This window comes from Falco naumanni, chromosome 1 (genome assembly GCF_017639655.2).
Source record: "Falco naumanni isolate bFalNau1 chromosome 1, bFalNau1.pat, whole genome shotgun sequence".
Lineage (NCBI taxonomy): Eukaryota > Metazoa > Chordata > Aves > Falconiformes > Falconidae > Falco > Falco naumanni.
Window position 1 is genome coordinate 73,733,765 of NC_054054.1, and position 20,983 is coordinate 73,754,747.

Genomic DNA, 20,983 nt, shown 5'->3' on the forward strand with positions numbered 1-20,983 from the left:
AGGTACCTATAATTAATTGAGAATCCCCACCTTAAAACAAGTAATTCCTGGTCAATCTAAGTGTTTTATCCTATTAATTTCAAGGATGATGAACCACATTCTTGAAACAGCACCCACTGAGTGCTCCTTAGAGGTGAAAAGAAGTCCCTAGTGGGATTTCCAAAATTGAAGAGAAGCAATATTGTGTGAGAGTTCAATAAAGCATGAAGTCCATTCTTAAATCATACACAGTTCCTTCTGACATTATTCAAAATGTCAGTTTTGAGGCACTTAAAAGTCCCCAAAGCACTTCAGATCTCTGAAGTGAGTTACAAAGCTAATTTGCTCAGCTGAAGTGTTTGAGGGTAAAAACTCACCACAACTTGCCAGTCAGTTCTGCAGATCCATATTCACAGCAAAGTTTTCACAGTTACTCAAGCAGAAGAAAAAGGCCATATAACCATAGTAAAGGTATTTCAAAAATGGTCCAACCAATCACACTGAAAACTGTGAAGCATTACTAATTGCAAACATCGAGTTTGGAAAAACAGAAGTGATATAACCCTTGGCCTGGTTGACCTGTAGCCAACCGCAAGCAGTTCAAGAGAAAGAGAGGAAGCCAAAAATGAAGGAAAAATGTCTAACACATACAAATCAAGTTTCACATGCTACATTAACCTGACAAGATTCAAATCCAAATTCTCTTTCCCAGTGTAGTTATTAAAAATCACCATGCTATTTCTGCTATTCAATATTTTTCAGGGCAAAAAATTTGTCTACTGCAAAAAAGAAATGAATAAAGTTCTGTATCATTCTTTGCTTTTATGCCCATTTTTAAGCACTGAATAATCACACAGGAGCCTCTGTGGTTAGGCACTTGCCTAGTAGCATCAACAGAAAAAGGAGTTACTGGTATAATTTCTAGCTTTATTTTTAATTTATTATTTTTTGACTGATCTTTCTCAAGTTTCCATTGTCATAGCAAGATATTAAAGGAAATTAAAAACCAGAACTTTGAACATGGAAAATATTTCTCCTGTTCTTTGCTGTCAACACAACTGCTTTTTTGACAGGAGATGGGTAAAAATGTAACCTCTTATCCCGATGAACAAAAATTAACAAAACCCATGAAGCTGTATAATTTAAAGTGCATAAAAAAGATTTATCTCTTTGTAATGAAAGCAATCAGTCAAAATAGGCAGTTCACAATCCACTGGATGTAGTTTTCAGTAAGAAAATTTGTATCTGTTTTGACAAGAATGGAAATTCTCAGCAAAAGAGAGATGGACTCATACCTGCCAATATTGCTAGGAGAAATACCGCAGAGCACCAAGGTCCCAAGGGGAATTTCTGTTTGACATCAGTGCTTCTCCTCAATGTCCCATTGCACTCTCTCCTCCTGCCACCCTGCATTTTCCCTTTTTCACCACTGTTCCCAATGTAGGAGCAAAGCCCTCTTCACTCCAGAGTGCTGCAGTTATTCAGAAGCTTGAAAGATTTTTTTGCGGTTCAAATCCCACTCCTCTAGCCCTATAAATGTTACTACTAAAACCCATCCAACCTGCATGCTGGAAAGTGGATAAACCTGTATCTTAGTTGTTTGACTTGAACTTTAACCCAGGCACTTAACCTTATTTTTCTAAACTGGGAAATCTGGACACCCACTTGTCTTACAGCCTAATATCACCCTTCTGTTTTACAACAGGCTTTACTATGTTCAAACGCCTGAGCACATTGGAACTTAGTAGATGGTTGACTGTGCTGCTTCTAAGGAGAAGTAGGTGGGGTAATATGCCTCTATTGCACTATGTTTGCCTTGGCTTTGTGGACATTAGTTTAGAGTTTGAGTTCTGGGTGAATTTGCTTATAAACCTGATCCTGAATCCCACGTATTGCTGGTGGATGTCCTCCACAGGTGAAGAATTCACAGGGAACACATTGCTCGTAACGCTGCCTGTAGTAGCAGCTCTGCTCTGCATTTATAAATGATCCCTGGGAGAAAGACTTGAATCTTGGTCTTCCACGTTCTTATGGCAGCATCCACTAAGCCAACAAATCCATCTCTGGCTTCTTTACTTTTCACTTGTTATGAACACTGAAATATTCACTCACCCAGACAAATAGTCTGGGTCAGGGCAGGCACTAGCTGAGGCCAGCACCAAGATTTAGATTTTCCCCTCCACCCTCCATCTGATTTAGAGAGTCTGAAACATCACAAGTTCTCCAGATGGTACACTATTGATTACTTTGAGTCAGCCTGTCTTTCTGCAGTCTCAGATTTTAAAAGAAAATGCTTTTTTCAAAAGTGGAGGTAGAATATTTTTAAACTTTTGATTTTTTTAAAATTCAGGAATGCAGTTATGGTTAATGGCATTTTTTCCATTCTCCTTTAGACTCAAGTATGCATTTAGTTTGACTTTTAAGCTAAACAGAAGGGCGCTTGCAAGTAAATAACAGTTCTCTGCTAACAGTAGTTTCATTGTGATAACATACAAATTCTCAACACTTTTCAGTGAAATTAAATTTCACTGAAATTTCACAAAAGATTTGCAGAAGCCAGCAGGATGTAAGGAATCAGTCACCTTATCTTCACCTATTATGTAGCACTAAATAAAGGAAGGAAATGGTACTCTTCAGCAGATTTACAGCAGATTTAAGTACTGTGCTGAACTGGAAAAGCAGGTCCCAGTTCACCTAGGAGTCTAATTATCTCTTTACATTTAATACTAAGTAGTTTCATTCATTTCTAGCAGGCTGCTTAGAAAGAGTATCATGTTAGTATAGTGCAAGGTCCATTTTTTCTATCAGCACTAGAGGCAAAGCAGTTCGGCACAGCAACATGTATTTTCAGCTCACTAGAAAATACACCATTAATAATGTCTCTGTAAATTGCAAGTATATCTTCCAGTCACATCATCAATTGCATGTCAGTCTTTTGAAACAACTGAAACACACCACAGCTTAAAGTACCAGGTCTGATATATATACATTTTTAAAATCACATTACAGAGCTCTACGTTTGATCACAATCACAAAGGGAACAGGTGAACCCATCATTTACCTCAAGTAGCTAACCAAGAAGAAAATACTTTTTCCACTCTTGGTTATTAGATAGTGCTAGTTAATAATGTCAGCATTGCTGTATAACTTCTCTTTTTTCCTAATGAAGCAAAAAAGAATAATAGATACGCAAGGCAAAAAGTAAGTTTTAACTTTATAAGAAGAGACAGCAGTTTCCCCAAAATCAAACTATACACTTGGAATATATGTTACTTTGTGACGCAAATGTAAGAAAAATTATATACTGGATAACAAAGCAAAGCCACTATTGTAATCAACAACTGTTCTCAGATGAAGTGGAAGTAGCAATTATTTTACTAGACTGAAAACAAAAAAAGCAATTCAATTTTCCTGTCTCTGAACAAATAACAGAACGATAGAACATTTGATGTAACCCTTAATAATCTGTGAAATAAAAACCTGCACGCATGCCTCCACAGGGAAGGTCCTGCAATTCGCATTGGCAGAAGAACAGAGGAACACCACATTTGTCAGGCATTATGGCCAAAGGCCTTCAATCACATTCACATGAAATGCTTTGTGCTACAGATATCCCTCAGATTAAAATAGTTAACATTAACTCCTTAAGGACATCAAATTAAAATAATTTAGGACAGAGCTCTACAATTCTACTGGACAAATGTGGAGGGCTTGAAGCATCCTGGATTACACCCAGGTGCCTCACCATCTTTTTTCTTGTGTGCCCACAACTCCATCCTTGCTCCAAGGCATCCCTAGGTGTCCCAAATGCAAAGAAAACTTTCCACAGACATCCTGGTGCAGAGAGAGATGTGAGAGCCTGGCATGTCATCTCATTCCCCCACTGGAAGTGACAGAAACCATCTTCAGAAGATAAGAGAACCACATAGGAGGTAGGTGAATGCTAACAGGGATATAGAAGAAGAGCAAAATGCACCATGATCTCCAAATGTCCACATGTACTAAGAAAACTACTGAGGGAACAGGAGGAAAGTCCTCTAAACTTCAAAACGTGTAGCACAGAGCGAAGATGAGCCCATTATGAATTACAAGGGGCACTGGAAGAAACATGAAACCCACTTTATTTCTGCAGCACTGATTTCTACACCACTAGGATATAAGGCAGTACTCCTCTGAGCTATCAACTCCCTTTTGTTAGTTTGTTTATTGGGTGTTTTTTCACAGGAATGGCAGCTTTTATTTCAACTGTATAGATAAAAGTATTGCACTGAAATTTAAATGTCAAAGAATACATACTCAAATGTCAAACACCAACAGACAAATGCCAACAGAGAAATGTCAGAAATACACCCGTGTCTCCACTGAATGTAACTATATCTGCACAAACGCCACAGTATGATGTGTAAAAAGAGTTTTTCTGCAGTTCCCTTGGGATGGTAACACCACTGGTGTCAATAAAATCAGTATCTGGCAGTGATCTAACTGTATTACTCTAAGTACTGACTATGGCAACACATACAGTCTGAATGATCCGTGCAAGGTGATGGATAACATTTACAGACAAAATAGTACAAAATTTATATTTCAAGCAAATCCTCCTCCTGAATTTGCTCACTTATGGCTAGATGAAAGACCCCAACACAATGAAATTCCACATGAATCCTCCCACTGCTTTCTATGCATGACAGCAACCCCCAAACAGAACTGAGTTCAAGCAGAATTCGGACTCTTGAGAAATTCATGTTTATTTTAAAATTTTACTGGCTTTAATTAAAATCAATTGATTGTTCCTCAGGCTAAAAAAACCCTCACAACTTTACACATTCGACTTGGTGTGAACCTCTGGTCCCAAGGACTTCAATGGGCCTTTTGTCATGATTTCACTCTTCATTATCTGTTATAAAAGTACTTGGAAACCCATTAACTAGGGAAGATGCATTTGTTTAGAAATTTCAGTCAGTCTGCTCATTGCAGCTGTTTCCACTAAAGTTGAGAAATAAAAATGGTTAGGTAGCTCTGTAGTCAGACCACTAAATATATGAAAATCTGAAGTGCACTTTAATTAGTGTAGCTAACAAAAATATAGCTGACTCCTGTAATTATTGTGATTTGCTTCCAACACAAGTGGCTCACACATTGTAGAATAAAATGTAATCAAAGAAAATATGTGAACTTTTGTCAAAAGATTAAACCAACATATGGCATTTTCCCCTTAAAAATTTTCTTCTCTATCTCTGATGTAAATGTTTTAGGATCCCTAGCTTGGGTGGTTTTTTTTTTTTTAACTGTAAGACATTGAATATAAATATCATATTTATTTAAAATCTTTTTACTATTCAATTTAGTGTAAAAAAAGATACAATATTTAATTGGAATTATTTTGAATTTTCTTTGAAAGATGCTTCCAAGAACAATTATCACATTCTCACAATACATACATAAATTTCTTTCTAAGGAAAATTCCTTTCTCTACACCAGAACTCTTTCTAAAGCTTTCTCTGGATCACTGAATGCTGTTTAGAAAAAAAATTGGAACAGATTAAATCTTTTCTGCTCTGGACACTTTCTTCTTTTTAACCAGCTGCAGTGCATCACAAAACTCTAGGCATAGACATTTATAGTGCAACCTTCAGCAGAAAAAAAGTCTTAAAATGTCTATATTTAATTTTAAATGCTCATCTTGCAAACATAAAAACCCATGTACTTTCAGGACCTTACAACTCTGCTTTTCTCCTGAACAGGGTCTTGTGACACTGAATTTGATGGCCTGATTATATTCTGTTCAAAACTCTGTTCTCTTTGACCAACTGCAAATCTATTTCCTTTCAAAGACAATGAATGTCTCTTTGTCCTTGAACTATGATAAAGCCTAAACAAGGAAGTCTAAAAAGTCTATTTGTACTATCCCATTGTTTTGCACAACTTATGGGTGCCTATGGTCATTAATCTCTTCTTTAAAAAAACTGTACTATAGTTTAAATTTGCACTAAAAATCTAAATTGTACCATCAGAAAAAAGTTAGAAAGGCTAGGAAGTCTTTTGGTACTTCTGTACTTCCAAGACTTTTCTGTGCGTCTCTCTTTCTCTTCTATCTTTCTGTGACATGGAAGAACACAATTTAATGCTGCACTCGGGCATTCATCCAGACAGGATGTCTGAAGTAAAAAACCAGCCAAAGTCAACCAATTAAATTAAATGTAGAGATACAGATTTGTCTTAGGAAGAACTACCTGGTTGCTCTAAAGAATAAATAGCTCCTTGATGCATAGCATGAAAAATAAGTCAAGTCAAAATATATTGAAACAGACTGAATTTATGGATGAGGGAATAAGGACTCATCCAACATTCTGGTCACTTAAAGACTTTGCAAAGCACATGTCCAAATATCAACAAGATCCAGTTCTGTTTAGTTTCTGAAGCATCTGTCAGGATCTCTGCTCAAGTTGACGTAACTATAGGCATGCATGTACGTTAAGGTATTGACAACAGATGAAACAGCAGGAATTGAATAACAATTCCAATAAATAGTGAAAGACAAATTTCAGGAGTTCAGAGACACTTCTAACTTACTTATCTTTCCCTTCCTTCAGAGCATTTATCTGTTACTACAGAAGGCACGCAAACAAATGATGTACTTCATCATATAGTGACACTGACAGATGGAACCAGTTTACATATATTAAGATAACTTACTCTGTCATTTGCTTTCAGACAATCACTTCAGGTTCCTCACATATACAACCTAGTGAGATCTGATACACTAAATTAAGAGATCTTGGTATTGTCTTTCAGGAGGTCTGTCTCTTTGAAGGAGACTTGCTCCTGGAAAAGCCTATTAGTCTTTTATTTTCCTAAAAGGTACCATACAATTCTTGCTACTTTTGCCATCCCAGATGGGCAGTGATCCAAAGTTAAGGATATGTGTTGCAAATACAGACCTGCTTCCACCATTCCGCACACAGGACTTAAATTTATTTTTACAGACTAACAAAACTGAAATATCAAGAAATAGTAATTTTGCTGGACATGTAGGCCATTTCCTCAAACAATCTAAGTCCAAGTATTTGGACCTTGTCTGGCACCTGGCTACATCATGTTACACTTATTCTGTAAAAGTTATTTTCTATTAAAACACCATGTACTTATTTCAAGAAGACAAGAGATTAGAGAAATTTTGTCTATGTTACAACAGATTTTCCGCACCTATGAATTTTAATCATCTTTTGGCTGCAGCATCCCACTTTGGCCATAAGTATCAAGTGCCTGCCTGGGTGCTTTAAACAAAATTCAAAGTAGAATTTGCTGTTTTGGAAATGAGTTGCAAAAGATACAAAACAGCAGCTTTCACTGGTCTTTTGCAACAGTCAACCAGCAGCTTAACACTTTCTGTATTAGAAACACCTTGATCAACACAACCTACTGCAAGGCTTCTTTGTAATAATAAAATAGATGGATATCTAGAAGTTCAAGACTTTTTACCCATTTCTTTCTCCTCTTAATGATACACAACAACACATTATCTGCCATCAAACACCTTTCTATTAACATGGAACACAAGAAATGTTAGGAAAAAAATCAGTAAAAATAGTCTTTTGTATGAATATATGTAGCCTCACCTTGCGGATGCCTCTGCCAAGATCTTCTCCATAATTTGTCCCCAAAATTTCAAAATGCACATTGGGATTTCCCCCATTTTCTGCAAATTCCAGTTCTCCAGTCAAGCCATTCACTCCACCCTATTGGAAAAAACAGGAAAATAGAGTGAAAACTCAGAGGTAGAAAAGTGTAATAACCTTTTGTTTCTTCACCGGATTTGTGCACTAACTATGCAAAATACATGCACAACTACCAGAATTTGGACAGTTTTCCATAGGCCACATTTACCTAAAAAATCTGAAGCCTAAATTGTGCCTGCACCTGTTAAGTTCTTCACAGAAGAATCAAACTCAGTAATGCTAAGCAGATGCAATACAAGCATTAGCCTTACTCTTCGTTTATTTGAACTCCATTTTTTGTCCTTTGACCCATCAGTGTATACGCATAGACATTCTAGCCCCATTAAATAAAAAATATATATAAAAAAAAAAAGGAGACTGATTTCTGTGGAAACAAATGTAAAGACAAATGTATAAAAGCAGGTGCACAAAATTTAGTTTTGTTTGATCAGTTTTGCTTTTCCCATCCAAAATATTTGTCACCCAAAAGAGATTTTGACTTAAGATGAGGTTGAGTTTTGGATAAAGTTAGGTGGGTTTTGAGCTCAACATAAGCGATCTGCACAAATGAAGAAGGGCTTGTCTAGCTGAATACAGTGATTTTTCTGTTTTCCTCCACAACTCTTCTCCACGACTAAGAATGCATGAGATGAGCAACAACTGCAGTATTTTTTCAAGTTTGCTTTTAGTTTTACTTTTTTTATCAGAAAGGGTTAAAATACTAAAGGTGAAACAGTGAATATTTAGTATAAAGAGTCAGAGTTGAAAGGGTTATACGCGCCACAGCAATACTCAAAGTACATTCTATACATGCCACAGCAACACTCAATGTATATTCCAGGGTTAATTCAACATGACACACATTTCATCTTTGTATGAGATCAGACCTGATCTGCAAAATCACCAGAGCCATGTGAAATGCCTACAATGAAAACCTTTAACCTTAAAAAATTTCTTGTTTTCAGATTCAGGGAAAATTAGATGTTTAACCCACTCCCTCAAAAAACTTCAACAGTATTTTAAGTATGTACAAGAGAAAAGTCTGCCTGTGGTGTAAAACCATATGAAATGCATAGCTTTTCTTCAAAACATTAGGCAAGAATTTTGCAGTTGTGATTGCTGTTTCAGTTAAGAGTATTATTATTTCACTGAGAAAAACCCACGGAAAATAAACTCTTGCAATATAAACTAGGCTAAGCACATGACCCTTGCTGAATGATGATTTAAAAAGCTCTATTCTCACATCTTCAGTTTGAAGAAAATCCAGGAAGGGGTACAAAATTTGCATTGCCAATCCAGATTAGTATGAAATAACAACCTGTTATCATCCTTTTATAAAACATTAGTATGACTATAATAAAAATAAGGAAGTCTATCATTGAGATAGTACCTTTAAAATTTACTAGAAGCACCGGATTAGTATTGTCAGGGAACAATAATAAATATTTCACGAAGTGCCACTTTCAGTTAAAAACAAGATATTTTGTGTATGTATACATATACTTAGGGTGTTCTTAATCTTTTCTGTAATATTTACTTTTTAGATACTAGAATAAAAATAATCAACATTAAAAAGGAAAAAACCAACATCCTGATTAAAGGTACATCTGCACAGTCTTCTTCAGGAACACTCCCAGGTCATTTTGCCCTCGGTAAAAGCCATCCAGGCAATTTTGATGCATGTCACTATGGGTAGCATGACACTGAGGTTACTTATTAGCTTGAGCACAATTCTGTAATAATCACACCTTCATGGCTTTTAGATTGGGATTAGCACACCTCTGGCTGGTTCAGAATAAAGACAGCGTGAGCCTGTCTTTACCTGCAAAAAGATTTGAACATATCCTTAGGTAAATAACTCAGTTTCACAAATACAAATCTTTTGTGTTTACTTAAATTTGACTACGCCCTATTCACAAACCAGAAGTAAAAACCTGTTCTACATACCTTTTTTCCCAGTCGGTCTCATCTGGCTTTTTGGTTAATTAAGCCAGAATTTCATGGTACATGTGATGTAGAAATGCCTGCAAAGCAGCACAGATCTTCAAGGCTTTGGATCCCCATCTAACTCCTGAAAGCCTCCATCTGGCTGACTTACCCTCCCTGACAGCATAACACCTGCTCCTAGTCCTGCACCACTCTGACCCCTTACCATATACTGCTTTTATTATATTATACTTCATATTTCCTATATTACTTCCAAAAACATTTTCCCCCACAGTGTTAATTAAACCTGTGGGTTTGAAGTAGATAAGGTATAAAAATTAATTAACCTGTTACAGACCACCTGAGCTGCACCATGATTTCAACTGAGCCACAAGCAAGGTATGGAAAAAGGAAAGGGAAAACTCTGGAAAAAAAAGGTAAAAGAAAGGAAATACTCAACCAAAAAAATTTAAAATCTGTTAACAGAGATGCTTTGTACAGCAGAAAGCATTTTCCTATTTTCTTATTTTGTTACAAAGCAGTTTTAAATTGGGAAATTTCAATATGGAAAATTAAAGGGACAATAATTTATGGGAGACTAAGATAGAATCAGGTTTAAAATGTAAGTAATTTTTTGATGCTTGAAACAACAATTTAAAATTTTAGTCAACTTTTACATTTTTTTATAAACTTTGTCTTTATTTGAGCAAATATGATTAAAAAAAGATCACTTTTTTATTTCGCCTCAGTTACATTTGAAGTAATGAAATCCACTTTTTAAGAAAACACAGGATTCCTTGGATATACATGGCCCCTAACATATAGTACTGGTTAACAGACTTACCCACCATATTTTGGAATTGAATCCCTATCCAAAACTGTTGTGTAGATCTATTTACCTTGATTTTTAAATGGCTGCAACTGGTGGGGCAAGATAAAAACTGTATTTGTTGATTATTTTTATATTTCTGGAATCCAGTGGTAACCATAAGAACAATTTCTTTCAGTCATCTACAATTTTATCATGTTCTGAAAATTTCACATAGAATCATTTAGGTTCGAAAAGACCTTTAAGATCATCAAGTCCAACTTTAAAGCTTTCTTTCCTAGACTGTGTACATCTGCACATAGTGTAATAAGAGCTCAGATTAGATGGGAATGCTCCTGGATTGGAAAGGGCAGAGGCTGAAAGACAAAAAAGTGCATTAACTATAATACCAGTAAAAATACTAAATCTGATCGGAAACTTCTTGGAGGTCCTGATGCTTCCACGCTACACGTCCCGTACTTTGCTGGACCTGCGGGCCATGCAATCCGGTTATTGCTCTCTACTCGTCCTCATTGTCCCACGCAGTCGTTTTACAAGGCTTACGTGAGGCTGTTGTATTGCTTAGGGCTGAGGGAATGGGACAGCATATTGGCTAGAAGTTTCAGTCCTCCAGTTTTTCTGCAAAATTTTTCACCATGTGAATCCCTCTAAAACACATACTTGATTTATGACACGTGTTTTATCCCTCTGTGAATGCAGAGTGGAAGGAGATCACGGAGGAAATGGCCACCTGTATGACAGCTACAGATGCAATAACTTCCTGATGAGATTTTTCCGAGTTATTTTAGTGTTAATTATGATAATGGGTAAAAGTCAAAGAAATTTTCCTTCCACTTAACTTACAGAAGAAACACTATTTGCGGAAAAATGAAGACACAGTTATTCCCTACTCTCTCAAATTTCTCTAAGGTTGAGCTGCAACCATGCAATTTCCTGACACATTTGAAACTGAAGAGAGAAATGTCACTTCTTAGGACAAAACATTTCTGATCAACGCTCTGGGCCTTGCAGGGCTGTTATGAAACCTGATAATATAGTTAAAGCCTACTTGAGTCCTGTCTAGACAAGCAAAATAAACTACAGTTTATATATGCTTAGGCCCTACTATACTGTAAGCCCCTCAAGAAAGCACTATTTACCTAGCAGCCAGGATCTCACACTTGGGAATGTCAGCTTGCCAGTCATCCGTTACAAAATATTGTACTTGCTCTCACAGTTCCTGTTCAAAATTACTTCTTTTCTCCAAAAAATATGATTATGCTCAGAAACTAGCTATTTTGCAATTAAGGAAAAAGCTATGAGGCAGGCAGAAAAAAGCGCTATAAGCATTGCACAGGAGTTTCATATTTTATTCTTGAAAAAATCTGATATTGAAAATGTTGTTGAGTTTTCAACTCAACACACTGTTTTTAGCTGCTAATGAAGAGTCTAATTTACTACCTGAAAAAATAATTTGGTGCCTTTTTTGCACGTAACCACTGAACATCACTGCCATTTCTGAGACTAGAACTAGTTGATAATTCCACCTATGACTCATGGAACAGCACATGGTATAGCTTGTTTTCCGCAAAGGAATAGGCTCTATGTTGCTGATAGCACTAAAAATTTGCTGTTTGTCACTGAGCTAAACAAATGTGACTGGGCAAAGATAGGTAAGTGTGAGAAAAGATATATGCAGTAACTTGATATAATTTCTCTGAGTTGATCCTCTATATTAACCTACTTACATTTACTCTCCAGCTATTCAGGAAGATTATTTTTTCCAACAGTAGAATTATATTCTACTAATATTTATTTTTCTTACTGTGAAATAGCTTTACTGGGAAATAAACAAGTGAGCATGTGTTTGGGGATAGTTCCTGCTACAGAAGTGAACTTAAAACTAATTGCTAGAGCTGGCAAAATTCATTGGAAGTATTGTATTTCCTGATTAATTTAACTATTTATTCAGTTCCATATTGAGTAGAAACAGATATCAGATTTTAATAATTGTAGTGGGATTAAAATGGTTTTTCAGGCTTTGTCCAATCAGTTGCATTCACACAGAAAAAACAGCCTTTGGTTTGTAGAAATAGCAATGCAGGAATCAAATGTTCAACAGTGAAAAGTAAACAATGACAATAGGGAACAATTCAGACAGCTATTCTGTCATTTCAATAAATGTTTGAAACCCCCTCATTCCCTGCTTTTCCCTATTAGCTCATTAATCATAAAGAAATTAGTCTGTTTACCATCAGAGTGCTCCTATTTTTAACAAGTGCTGCTGCAGGTAGAACATCAGCATCCCTTTCTCTTATCTTCTTCAGTGTGTAGCTTTATAGAGATTTCCCATCTTTTTTCTTGTTTTCCCCTCCATAAATCGAAGAGAGATTCCCTCTGCAGCTAAAACACTGCCAGCTATTCCTGTTTCTTGATTTCTGATTTAGAAGATAGATTTTCTTCTAGAAAAGCTTCCTCTAGAACTAGTTTTTCCTGCTTTTGTAGCAGCAAGAGTTCACTTGTGTGCAGCAGTAGATGGCAACATCACTTCCACTTTGCTGCTGCCAGAACAGCTACTTCAGCTGCTAGTCCTTTTCTATGGCAGACAGGCTGTAATTAAGCATCTTTTCCTTAACTCTTCCCCCCTGTTGTCTACAATGCAACAATGCACTGAGGCGAGGGACAATCTGGGACAAGATGGTGAGTCCAGCTTTGCAATACAGGTCATTATGAAGGCAGAGTTAAAATTGTGCAGAGGATGGAAATTCTTTTTTCAGGAGCATTTAAGAAACATCAGAAGGTATCTTCAGCTTGAACTATATCTTCTTGTGATATTCCATTATACACTACAACTTTGAAACAGTGTTGATTTCAAAACAAAAATGGAGAACCTTTTATTCAGAAACTATTAAAATACCGAGCTAACTTTTACTGATTTGTTTCAAAATTAGGGAACACTGGTATGCTTGAGAAAAGCTTTTTATTTCATTCAATTTTAGAGGAAGTTCCAAGATGACAGGAGAGAAAAGATGTTTAAAGGAAAAAAAAGGTGGAAAATTGAAGTATTCTGAAAAAGAGAGATGAAGTTCCTTTTATTACTTTTATATTTTATTGTTTTTCTGATGCCTCATCAGATATTTGTCAATCATCTTGTTTTATATATAACAAAACAAAAATAACGAAAATCAATCTCAACTTTTTAATTTCAAAAGTACACAGCTGTGATCCTGACGTTCTTCTACATAAGTACTTTGGTGAAACAGAAACTACACCACACCAGAAAAATAAAACGGAATTCCTTTTTCTTGTGCAATTGCAACTCTCAGCTGCAATCTTTAGCATTCCTCTGCCTAGGGACTGAAATGGTACATACACACACAGAGGGAATTTCTGTATTTCATTTTGGATGAAATTTTGACTTTCAATTTTAGCATGTTACTTCTAGGAATTGATCTCTGTCAGCAAAATGCAGTATAAGGAGTATCTGGATTATTCAATTTACAGCAATGAAATGGCTTCGTATCAAAGCCATCTCATTCAAATAGCAGAGAAACCCAAAAGCAACAGGATGCAAGTCTGGTTAGCTGCACATGTCAGGAAATTCCTTAGCATTTTAATCAAAATTTAATCAAACTTCTAACCACAACCCTGAAATTTCCACTTACTCCTGCCTTCTTGATTGCCTTCATATTTCTCCCTACCATTTCTTTTTGTGTTTCAGGGTTAAAAGCTACAAAAATTGATCTTCAACACAGTGCAGCTCTTCTGTGAAAGGTCGCAGGAGGAGTTTGTTTTATTATATCACATCATTTTAGGATTGTGAGAATTGGAAGTTAAACTGAATAGCTAGGATGACGTGGCAAAGAATGAAACAAAGTCTGAGATGCAAAGAGGTGAGATAGTGGTAAGAAATAGCATAAAAGGTGTTTATGTAGGAGAAAAGGATCAGTAGCATATCCACAAACAATGCAAGCAATAAAATAATAGTAATGCAAAAGTCGGCAGCCCTTTCCATGGTGGAGTACTTCTAAATTTAGAGATGCTAGTAGGGCTACTAGACTTTGCCTGAAACTCCAACTCAAATAGTAAATTCTAATTCTAAAGTGGAAGTGGGTATTTTGACTCTTGTGGCTCAGGCATTCTACTTGGAATGGAGTAAGTAGAAACAGCTTTTAGTTTATTAATAAAAAAGTCTGCAATAGTATTTACAAAATGCAAGTTGAGAATAAAAGCTCCAGAACTACCCTTGCCTGAAAGACAGCTTAAAATACATGGGACTGCCAAATGTCAATTTGAAATTGCTCTGATAGGCTCAGAGCAATACAGTTTAGAGTCCCTCAAAGCCATATCCTGCTCCTGAAATAAAAAATGTACCCTGGATTATCCTTGCAGCCTCATGACTTCCAAATATTAAAATGGAAACTGGAGACCACCACCAAAAGCCTTGAACTGTTACTTTGGAGCTAATGCAGATTGATCCAGGACTGGGGAAAAAATAAGCAGTGTTCAAAAGAGCCTTACATTTCGCCTGCACCATCATTTCTGGTGTAGTTAAAGGCCCAAAGCAGAACGGCAACTTCATGAAACAACATCATATTTTAAAATATTTTTATGTCCTTGTAATGAAAGACGCAAATACAGCACTTTTTTTTTTTTTTTTTTTTTTTTACTGTCCTGAGTTTTTATGTATTTACAATGTAGGCACTGAGAACTTTAAATGTAAGTATACATTACCAGGCATTATATGCAGAGAAATGAGAAGGCAGTTTTATGAAAGACATCAGTAACAGAAGGAGACGAACTGAATAACTTTCAGGGATGGGTAAACTATCAACCTATGCATATTTTGACTAAATACTGACCTGGAAGGCTGTGATAATTGTCTCTAAGTGTATGGAGGCTGTAAACATCATGAGGAAAGGGAATAACTAAGAAAAAATATCTTTAAGACTGAAGAACAGGAAAAGCAGCTTTGTCATGAATGTGATTTAGGTATGAAATAATAAACACAGGGAAGTAGCGAGAACTTACCATTTGATAAAGCACTGTAGGGACTGTTATATGGAACAGTCCTGCAATGCTAGCATATAGACTGGATAAGTTAGGCTTTTCCTCACCCTCATTTCTGTTATTTCATTATATTAATGTCAATACCAGTCCAACAGCAAATTCCATAGAACATTACCCAGGTGTAATTCTGCAACCTTTTTTTTCTTCTTTTACAAATAAAATTGTAAATTTATCTGCTTTACCTCTTAACCTGTGAAACTTTTTCAGTAGAATATTTTTCATACTTGGAAATTCCACTAGTCTGGTAGTTTTGGTAAACAAACTCATTGACTTGATTTCAAATACGCTCTTTATGACATGGGGAAAAGCCTAAAACAATTGAAGACTATTTTCATTCAGAAACTGTAAGTATATTAAAATATTGCTTTGAAAAGACACTGCTGGTACTGGCAAGATTAGTATGCAACTCAGAAGGAAATACTGCCTAATGCAAGTATTTTAGAAATCAAAGACGAGGAAAGACAGGGGAAAGGTACCTTTTTGATGGTTTCCAACATTGATCGCCCTCCTTGCCAGGGCTTTGAGTTCTTCCTGATGCAGGTGAGGCTGGCCATGCTGTGCCACTTCCTGTCCTCCAGCTTCTTATGAAAGGCATTCGCCAACAGGAGGACAGTGTCATATATATACAGGTTTGAAATCTGCAACGACATCAGGAGTATTAATGTTATTATTTGTGGCTTCTTGCCAGCAGCCAGAATTTATCATTTGTTTTGTCTCACCTAAAATTCTCTGGTAATTAAATGATTTATTTGGTATTAAGAAGACACTGTAAGAGTCAAAAAGTCATATCTTTGGGTCTGGTAAAAACTTCAGCTAGGGGCTGTCACACTACAAGCGATTTGCAGCAACAAACTACACACATGTGAAGTACAGGCAGCCCAATCGCTGGCACAGCTCCATTTGCAGGATTTAAAGTGCTACTTGTGAATGTGAACAGGCTTTCTTTTATTTTTAACCATTTGCCTAAAACTTTCAATTTTTCAGTCACCAGATACTTAGACAACATCAAATTGTCTTCAACACTGTTTTGTGCTTTTGAAAAACAGAAACTCAGAAAATTTAAAATAAATCATTTCATAGTTGTTTTTGTTCCTGATTTTTGCAGTCAATTCTGATTGAGGCAATTTCTCAAATGAAACGTGACCCAATGAAATTTTCCTCAGTGCGCAGCTGCATGTCAATTCCGCAACTTACAGTGTTTCCTCTCAGAGTATTTGGCAACGGCCAATTCCTTGCAGGACAAGTCTTACTGAGTAAATATGTATTCTGTTTCACTGTGAACATAGTTACATACATACAGTGTGAGGAAGTTCCAGTATGGTATCAAAGAGAATAGTTGAACTTAAGAAATGACTTGTGTGTCAGTTCCACTTACCCATGTACCATTTCTATATACGCACTTTTAAATGAACACAGTACCAAGTCAGATACGAAAGATACAATTTTATGTAAAAGAACAGAAGCTCAGAATTCATGAACACTTCTGAAATGAGTAATTTACAATATAGTTTTATTTCAGTCACTTCTGTCCTCACACAGCAGGAACATTTAAGTTACTAACAGTGTCATAAAGAGAAACCACAGCTCTCCGAAAGAGAGGTTCTTGGGAAGAGAAGCAATGTTCAGAAATGAGAAGGAATGTTTAAGTATATTATTTTTAGATAACCTATTGGTTATTTGAAGCCATGGGGCCAGAAGTTATTCAGGGAAACTCAGTTTCCTCAGCTGCACTATGAAGGGGGCTGTAGAGCATTGCTAGTGCCTGAAAACAATTAGCCAGCAGCAGTTTGCTGACTGAGGCAAGGTTGCTGGTTTTTTTTTTTCCCTCTGTCAGTCATGGAGAAGCCAAAAGACATTTCCCAGATTTGTGGAATGTGTTGACTGCTCTGTGTAAGGGTTTATTCATACAGATGGTTTTCTCAAAACCTTAAAAGGAGAAGGAAGCTTACAATAGAATAGTATGCCAACTTTGTGGAGAATGCCTCTATTCTGCCTCTTAAAAATATCCAGAGACTGGGAAAGTCCTGCAGCTATTGGGAGGGGGTGTATCCAAAGAAGGATAATAATGCTGAAGATCTGAAACACTCATTGGCAAATCCACGCATCACCGTAAAAAAAATTTAAACCCCCCCCCCCCGCCCCCTTCCTGCCTAATTACTCCTTTCCATATAACCTATTTTTAATGCTTTTATTTTCTCATGTAAATTCCACCTTTATGCTGACTTTGCCTGTCATCCACAATCTGCTGAGTACAGCTCTCACATGAAGGTTTTGTGACAGCCTCCTTCCCTACCTAGCATCTAGGAAGGAGGTCATCTTTCTCCTTACCTTGCCAGAGCTTCCTGGGGCATTTTACCTTCCACATTTTGTTGAAGGAGATCTAATACTCTGCTCCTTTCCCTCCTGACAAACTGCCAGGGATCCTCTAGTGCCTTTACAACTCTACATTGTTAGTATCACAAACACAGAACTTCTGATCATTATTGTTCTTTCCTTTTTTTTTTTTTTTTTTTTTTTTTAATTTATATAATGTCAGTGATTCTTCATTCCCTCTTTCTGGAAGATGCTTCTTTATTCTTACTCAAGATTTTCCCATGAAGTCAGTGCCTGTGAATATTTCTGTTGCAATATTCACCAAGGAACTAATTTACTTTCCATGGATGCACAGATCAGGCATCACTGTGCATAACAGGATTAAAAGCATGGATTGACGATCTGGGTTGAGATTAATCAAGCATTTTTAAAATAACTTGGATGATTTGTCTGTGTATTATAAACCTACAAAGAATTCAAAGAATTTCTGCTAAAGCTGTATTTTCCCAAAGAAGTCAGCACCACAGGGACATTTGTTTGAGGTGGAGAGAAGGAATTATTATTATTCTGCAAGGCAAGTTTATCTTACATAAGCCTTTGCCAAAGGGAAAAAACCCCCAGCCTTTAGAGAGCAGAGACAATAAGGTCACTAATGAGACTAAATTGGGACATGAAGGGCTACAGATGCCAAGTCATCATTTCCCAACAAAATGACATTGCTTTCAAGGTAGCATCTGTAACCTATTACCATCAGAATAGAAGACTACTGTCACAGTTCATGAGAAAGGATGCGCTCACTTATCTAAGAGTAATATAGCTGGGCCTTCGTCAAATATTAACAGGGCTCAGGAGTACAGAGTTCAGCAGTTATTAAGAATTGTTATTCCTTCACTAATAGTTCAGCTTAACATTTACAGAAATCAATCACTGATAATGCAATGATAAAGACACACCGATTAATTTCTGCATTTCAAAATCACCCTTCCTTGTCACTACCAGAAGCATGCTTTGTTAGTAACTGTTCTGATGTATGGAGTGGGGCTGTAATTTAAAGTAGCTTTAAACTTTATTAATTTCCCAATTAAATTTACTGGGACATTTAATGCATTGCTTGGTATCTATTACTGATCCTTTATTTATTCCAAGTCTCTCAAACTAATGGCATTACCACCTGCATAACCTCCTGTTGACAAAATTCAAAATTCAGATATGTTTTTTTTGTTCCAGAGTGTAGAAGAAAGGTATTTAGCAATCAGATTAAGTATGAGTGATTAATCTGGGTTATTTTACATATACCTAGACTACTGTACATAGTTTTTAGACAAAAGGATTGTGGTACTAAATACTTCTATGAATCCAGTTTTTAACTTCCTGACTACAAAATGACATAAATTTACAGTTGTTGTTTTAACCAGGACAATCTCAGAGACACAATGAGAGATCTTCACCAAAATATTTTTCAGTGTTTTAATAAAGGTGCTGAAAAAAAATAATATTCACACAGACTTTATGGGGAGTAATTCAGAAAAAATAAATCAAGAAATCCACCCCTATAATTTCCAAAGAATATTTCTGATTAGTCACACTTCAATGGCATTAAAAAAAAAGCATTAAAAAATTTAATTTATAAACTGTTCCAACTCTCCACTGGAATAGAAGTTAATTTGTAATATTATTGGGAAGAACAAAGAAGCAGTGAAGAAACCCCAAAGCTACTCGAAGGTCTGTGCATCGTACGAAGACACAAGGGAAGCTGTATCAGAGTTCTTCTTCCTTTCATTTTTTAGTGTTGTCTCATTCAGCTACTAATGAAGTGCAGCCATCTCAGGGAAAGCATAAAAAAAGCAACTCAACTGTGCAGAACAGTTAAACCAGTCAAGCTTCCATCATTCCTTTGAACCAAAACATTATGAAAGCTTTCAATAGGAATATTACAGCTCTCCAAGCTATATAGGTTGATCAAGAAGCACAGGTTAAGTTTTAAGCTTCAATCTAACATATTAAATCAAATTTTTCAATTTGTAGAGAAAAAACTTTGATATCTGGAACTTTTCTTTTTCCTAGAGACAGTTCATTATTGAAATGGAAATCAAATGGAAGTGAAGTAGAAAAGAAAACTAAATCAGAACATAAAGCTTCCCATTGATACACAATTTTGGTTTTCCACCTTGCTGCAGTTAGTATCTTTGTTCATAAAAATTGCTCTTTGCAATCTCTAGCAGCTGCACATAATCACACCCTCAGTTTTTATGCATTATCTGTAGACTACCAAAGTTCCCACGAGGACCATGCTGCCATAACAGGACAGTGTGACCTAAAGAATTTTCAAAGTTCCTAAGTAGCCTCTAGAGATATTCTAGGTATCTATTGACCTTACACAGCCTTGTTTATTTTAGGAACTCTAATAGGATCACCATACAATGTACTATGGCCAGTTTTCCATGTCATCAATAGCTGCTTACTGGCTGCTTTGTGAACAATAAGTGAGAAGACTACTCTTACAACTGATCTGAAACAGGGCAAGACAAGCCACATTTCTCCTTTTTTTCCCCATTACATATTTTCATTTTAAGCAAGGATGCACTTCAACACCTCCCTGTTTCTCACCCATCGCTTTCTCTCACTCTTTCAGTAATGCAAGGCAACTGCTCTTTGCTGCTGTCAGATGTGCTCCTCCTGCACCCCTGCCAATGCAGTCATCTTTCCAAAACTTCATAAATGACCATGGAAAAAACCCTAAATTAACATTGACATCTTAAGCCAATTTCACACTCTTGATTTGCTGGTTCTTTGTCATAATGATGCCTAAGCAAACACACAGGAGAGATAGAGGACTTGCTCTTGGAAAAACTATGTGAAGTCAGGAGACAGTGACCATGATCCTGTTGCTGATTTCATGTAGTAGGAAGGATCTTACAGTTTAATTGTGATTTGTAATTAACAACCAGTTAAGAAAATGAGGCCTCTTTGGAACACAGGCATAGATTTAGATGTGTACACCAAGACATTTGAAACAGGTGATGCAGGTGCCTCCCAGGAAGGTTTTCCTATTGACAACACGTTTAGGGCTTAGAGAAGCATGGCAAGTCGGGGGACATTGGCTACGGGGAGAAAAGTCTGCTCAGTGAGATGACAAAAAAATTTTAGCAGGGCAACAAAACAACTACCCACT

The 20,983-nt window shown here is 36.4% G+C and overlaps 1 protein-coding gene across 2 annotated transcripts in view; it reads right to left on the reverse strand.

Annotated features, from left to right (window-relative positions):
- Nucleotides 1-20,983, reverse strand: part of GRID2 (glutamate ionotropic receptor delta type subunit 2) — a 731,038-nt gene that overhangs the window by 211,166 nt on the left and 498,889 nt on the right. For both annotated transcript variants that reach the window (XR_005828679.1, XM_040599440.1), the window contains exons 7-8: nt 15,975-16,136; nt 7,596-7,715 (exon numbers count right to left, since the gene is read on the reverse strand). Coding sequence is in view for 1 of the 2 variants with exons in the window: in XM_040599440.1 (XP_040455374.1) it covers nt 7,596-7,715; nt 15,975-16,136 (282 nt within the window). In the remaining variant the exon portion in view is untranslated. The remainder of the gene's footprint in view (nt 1-7,595; nt 7,716-15,974; nt 16,137-20,983) is intronic.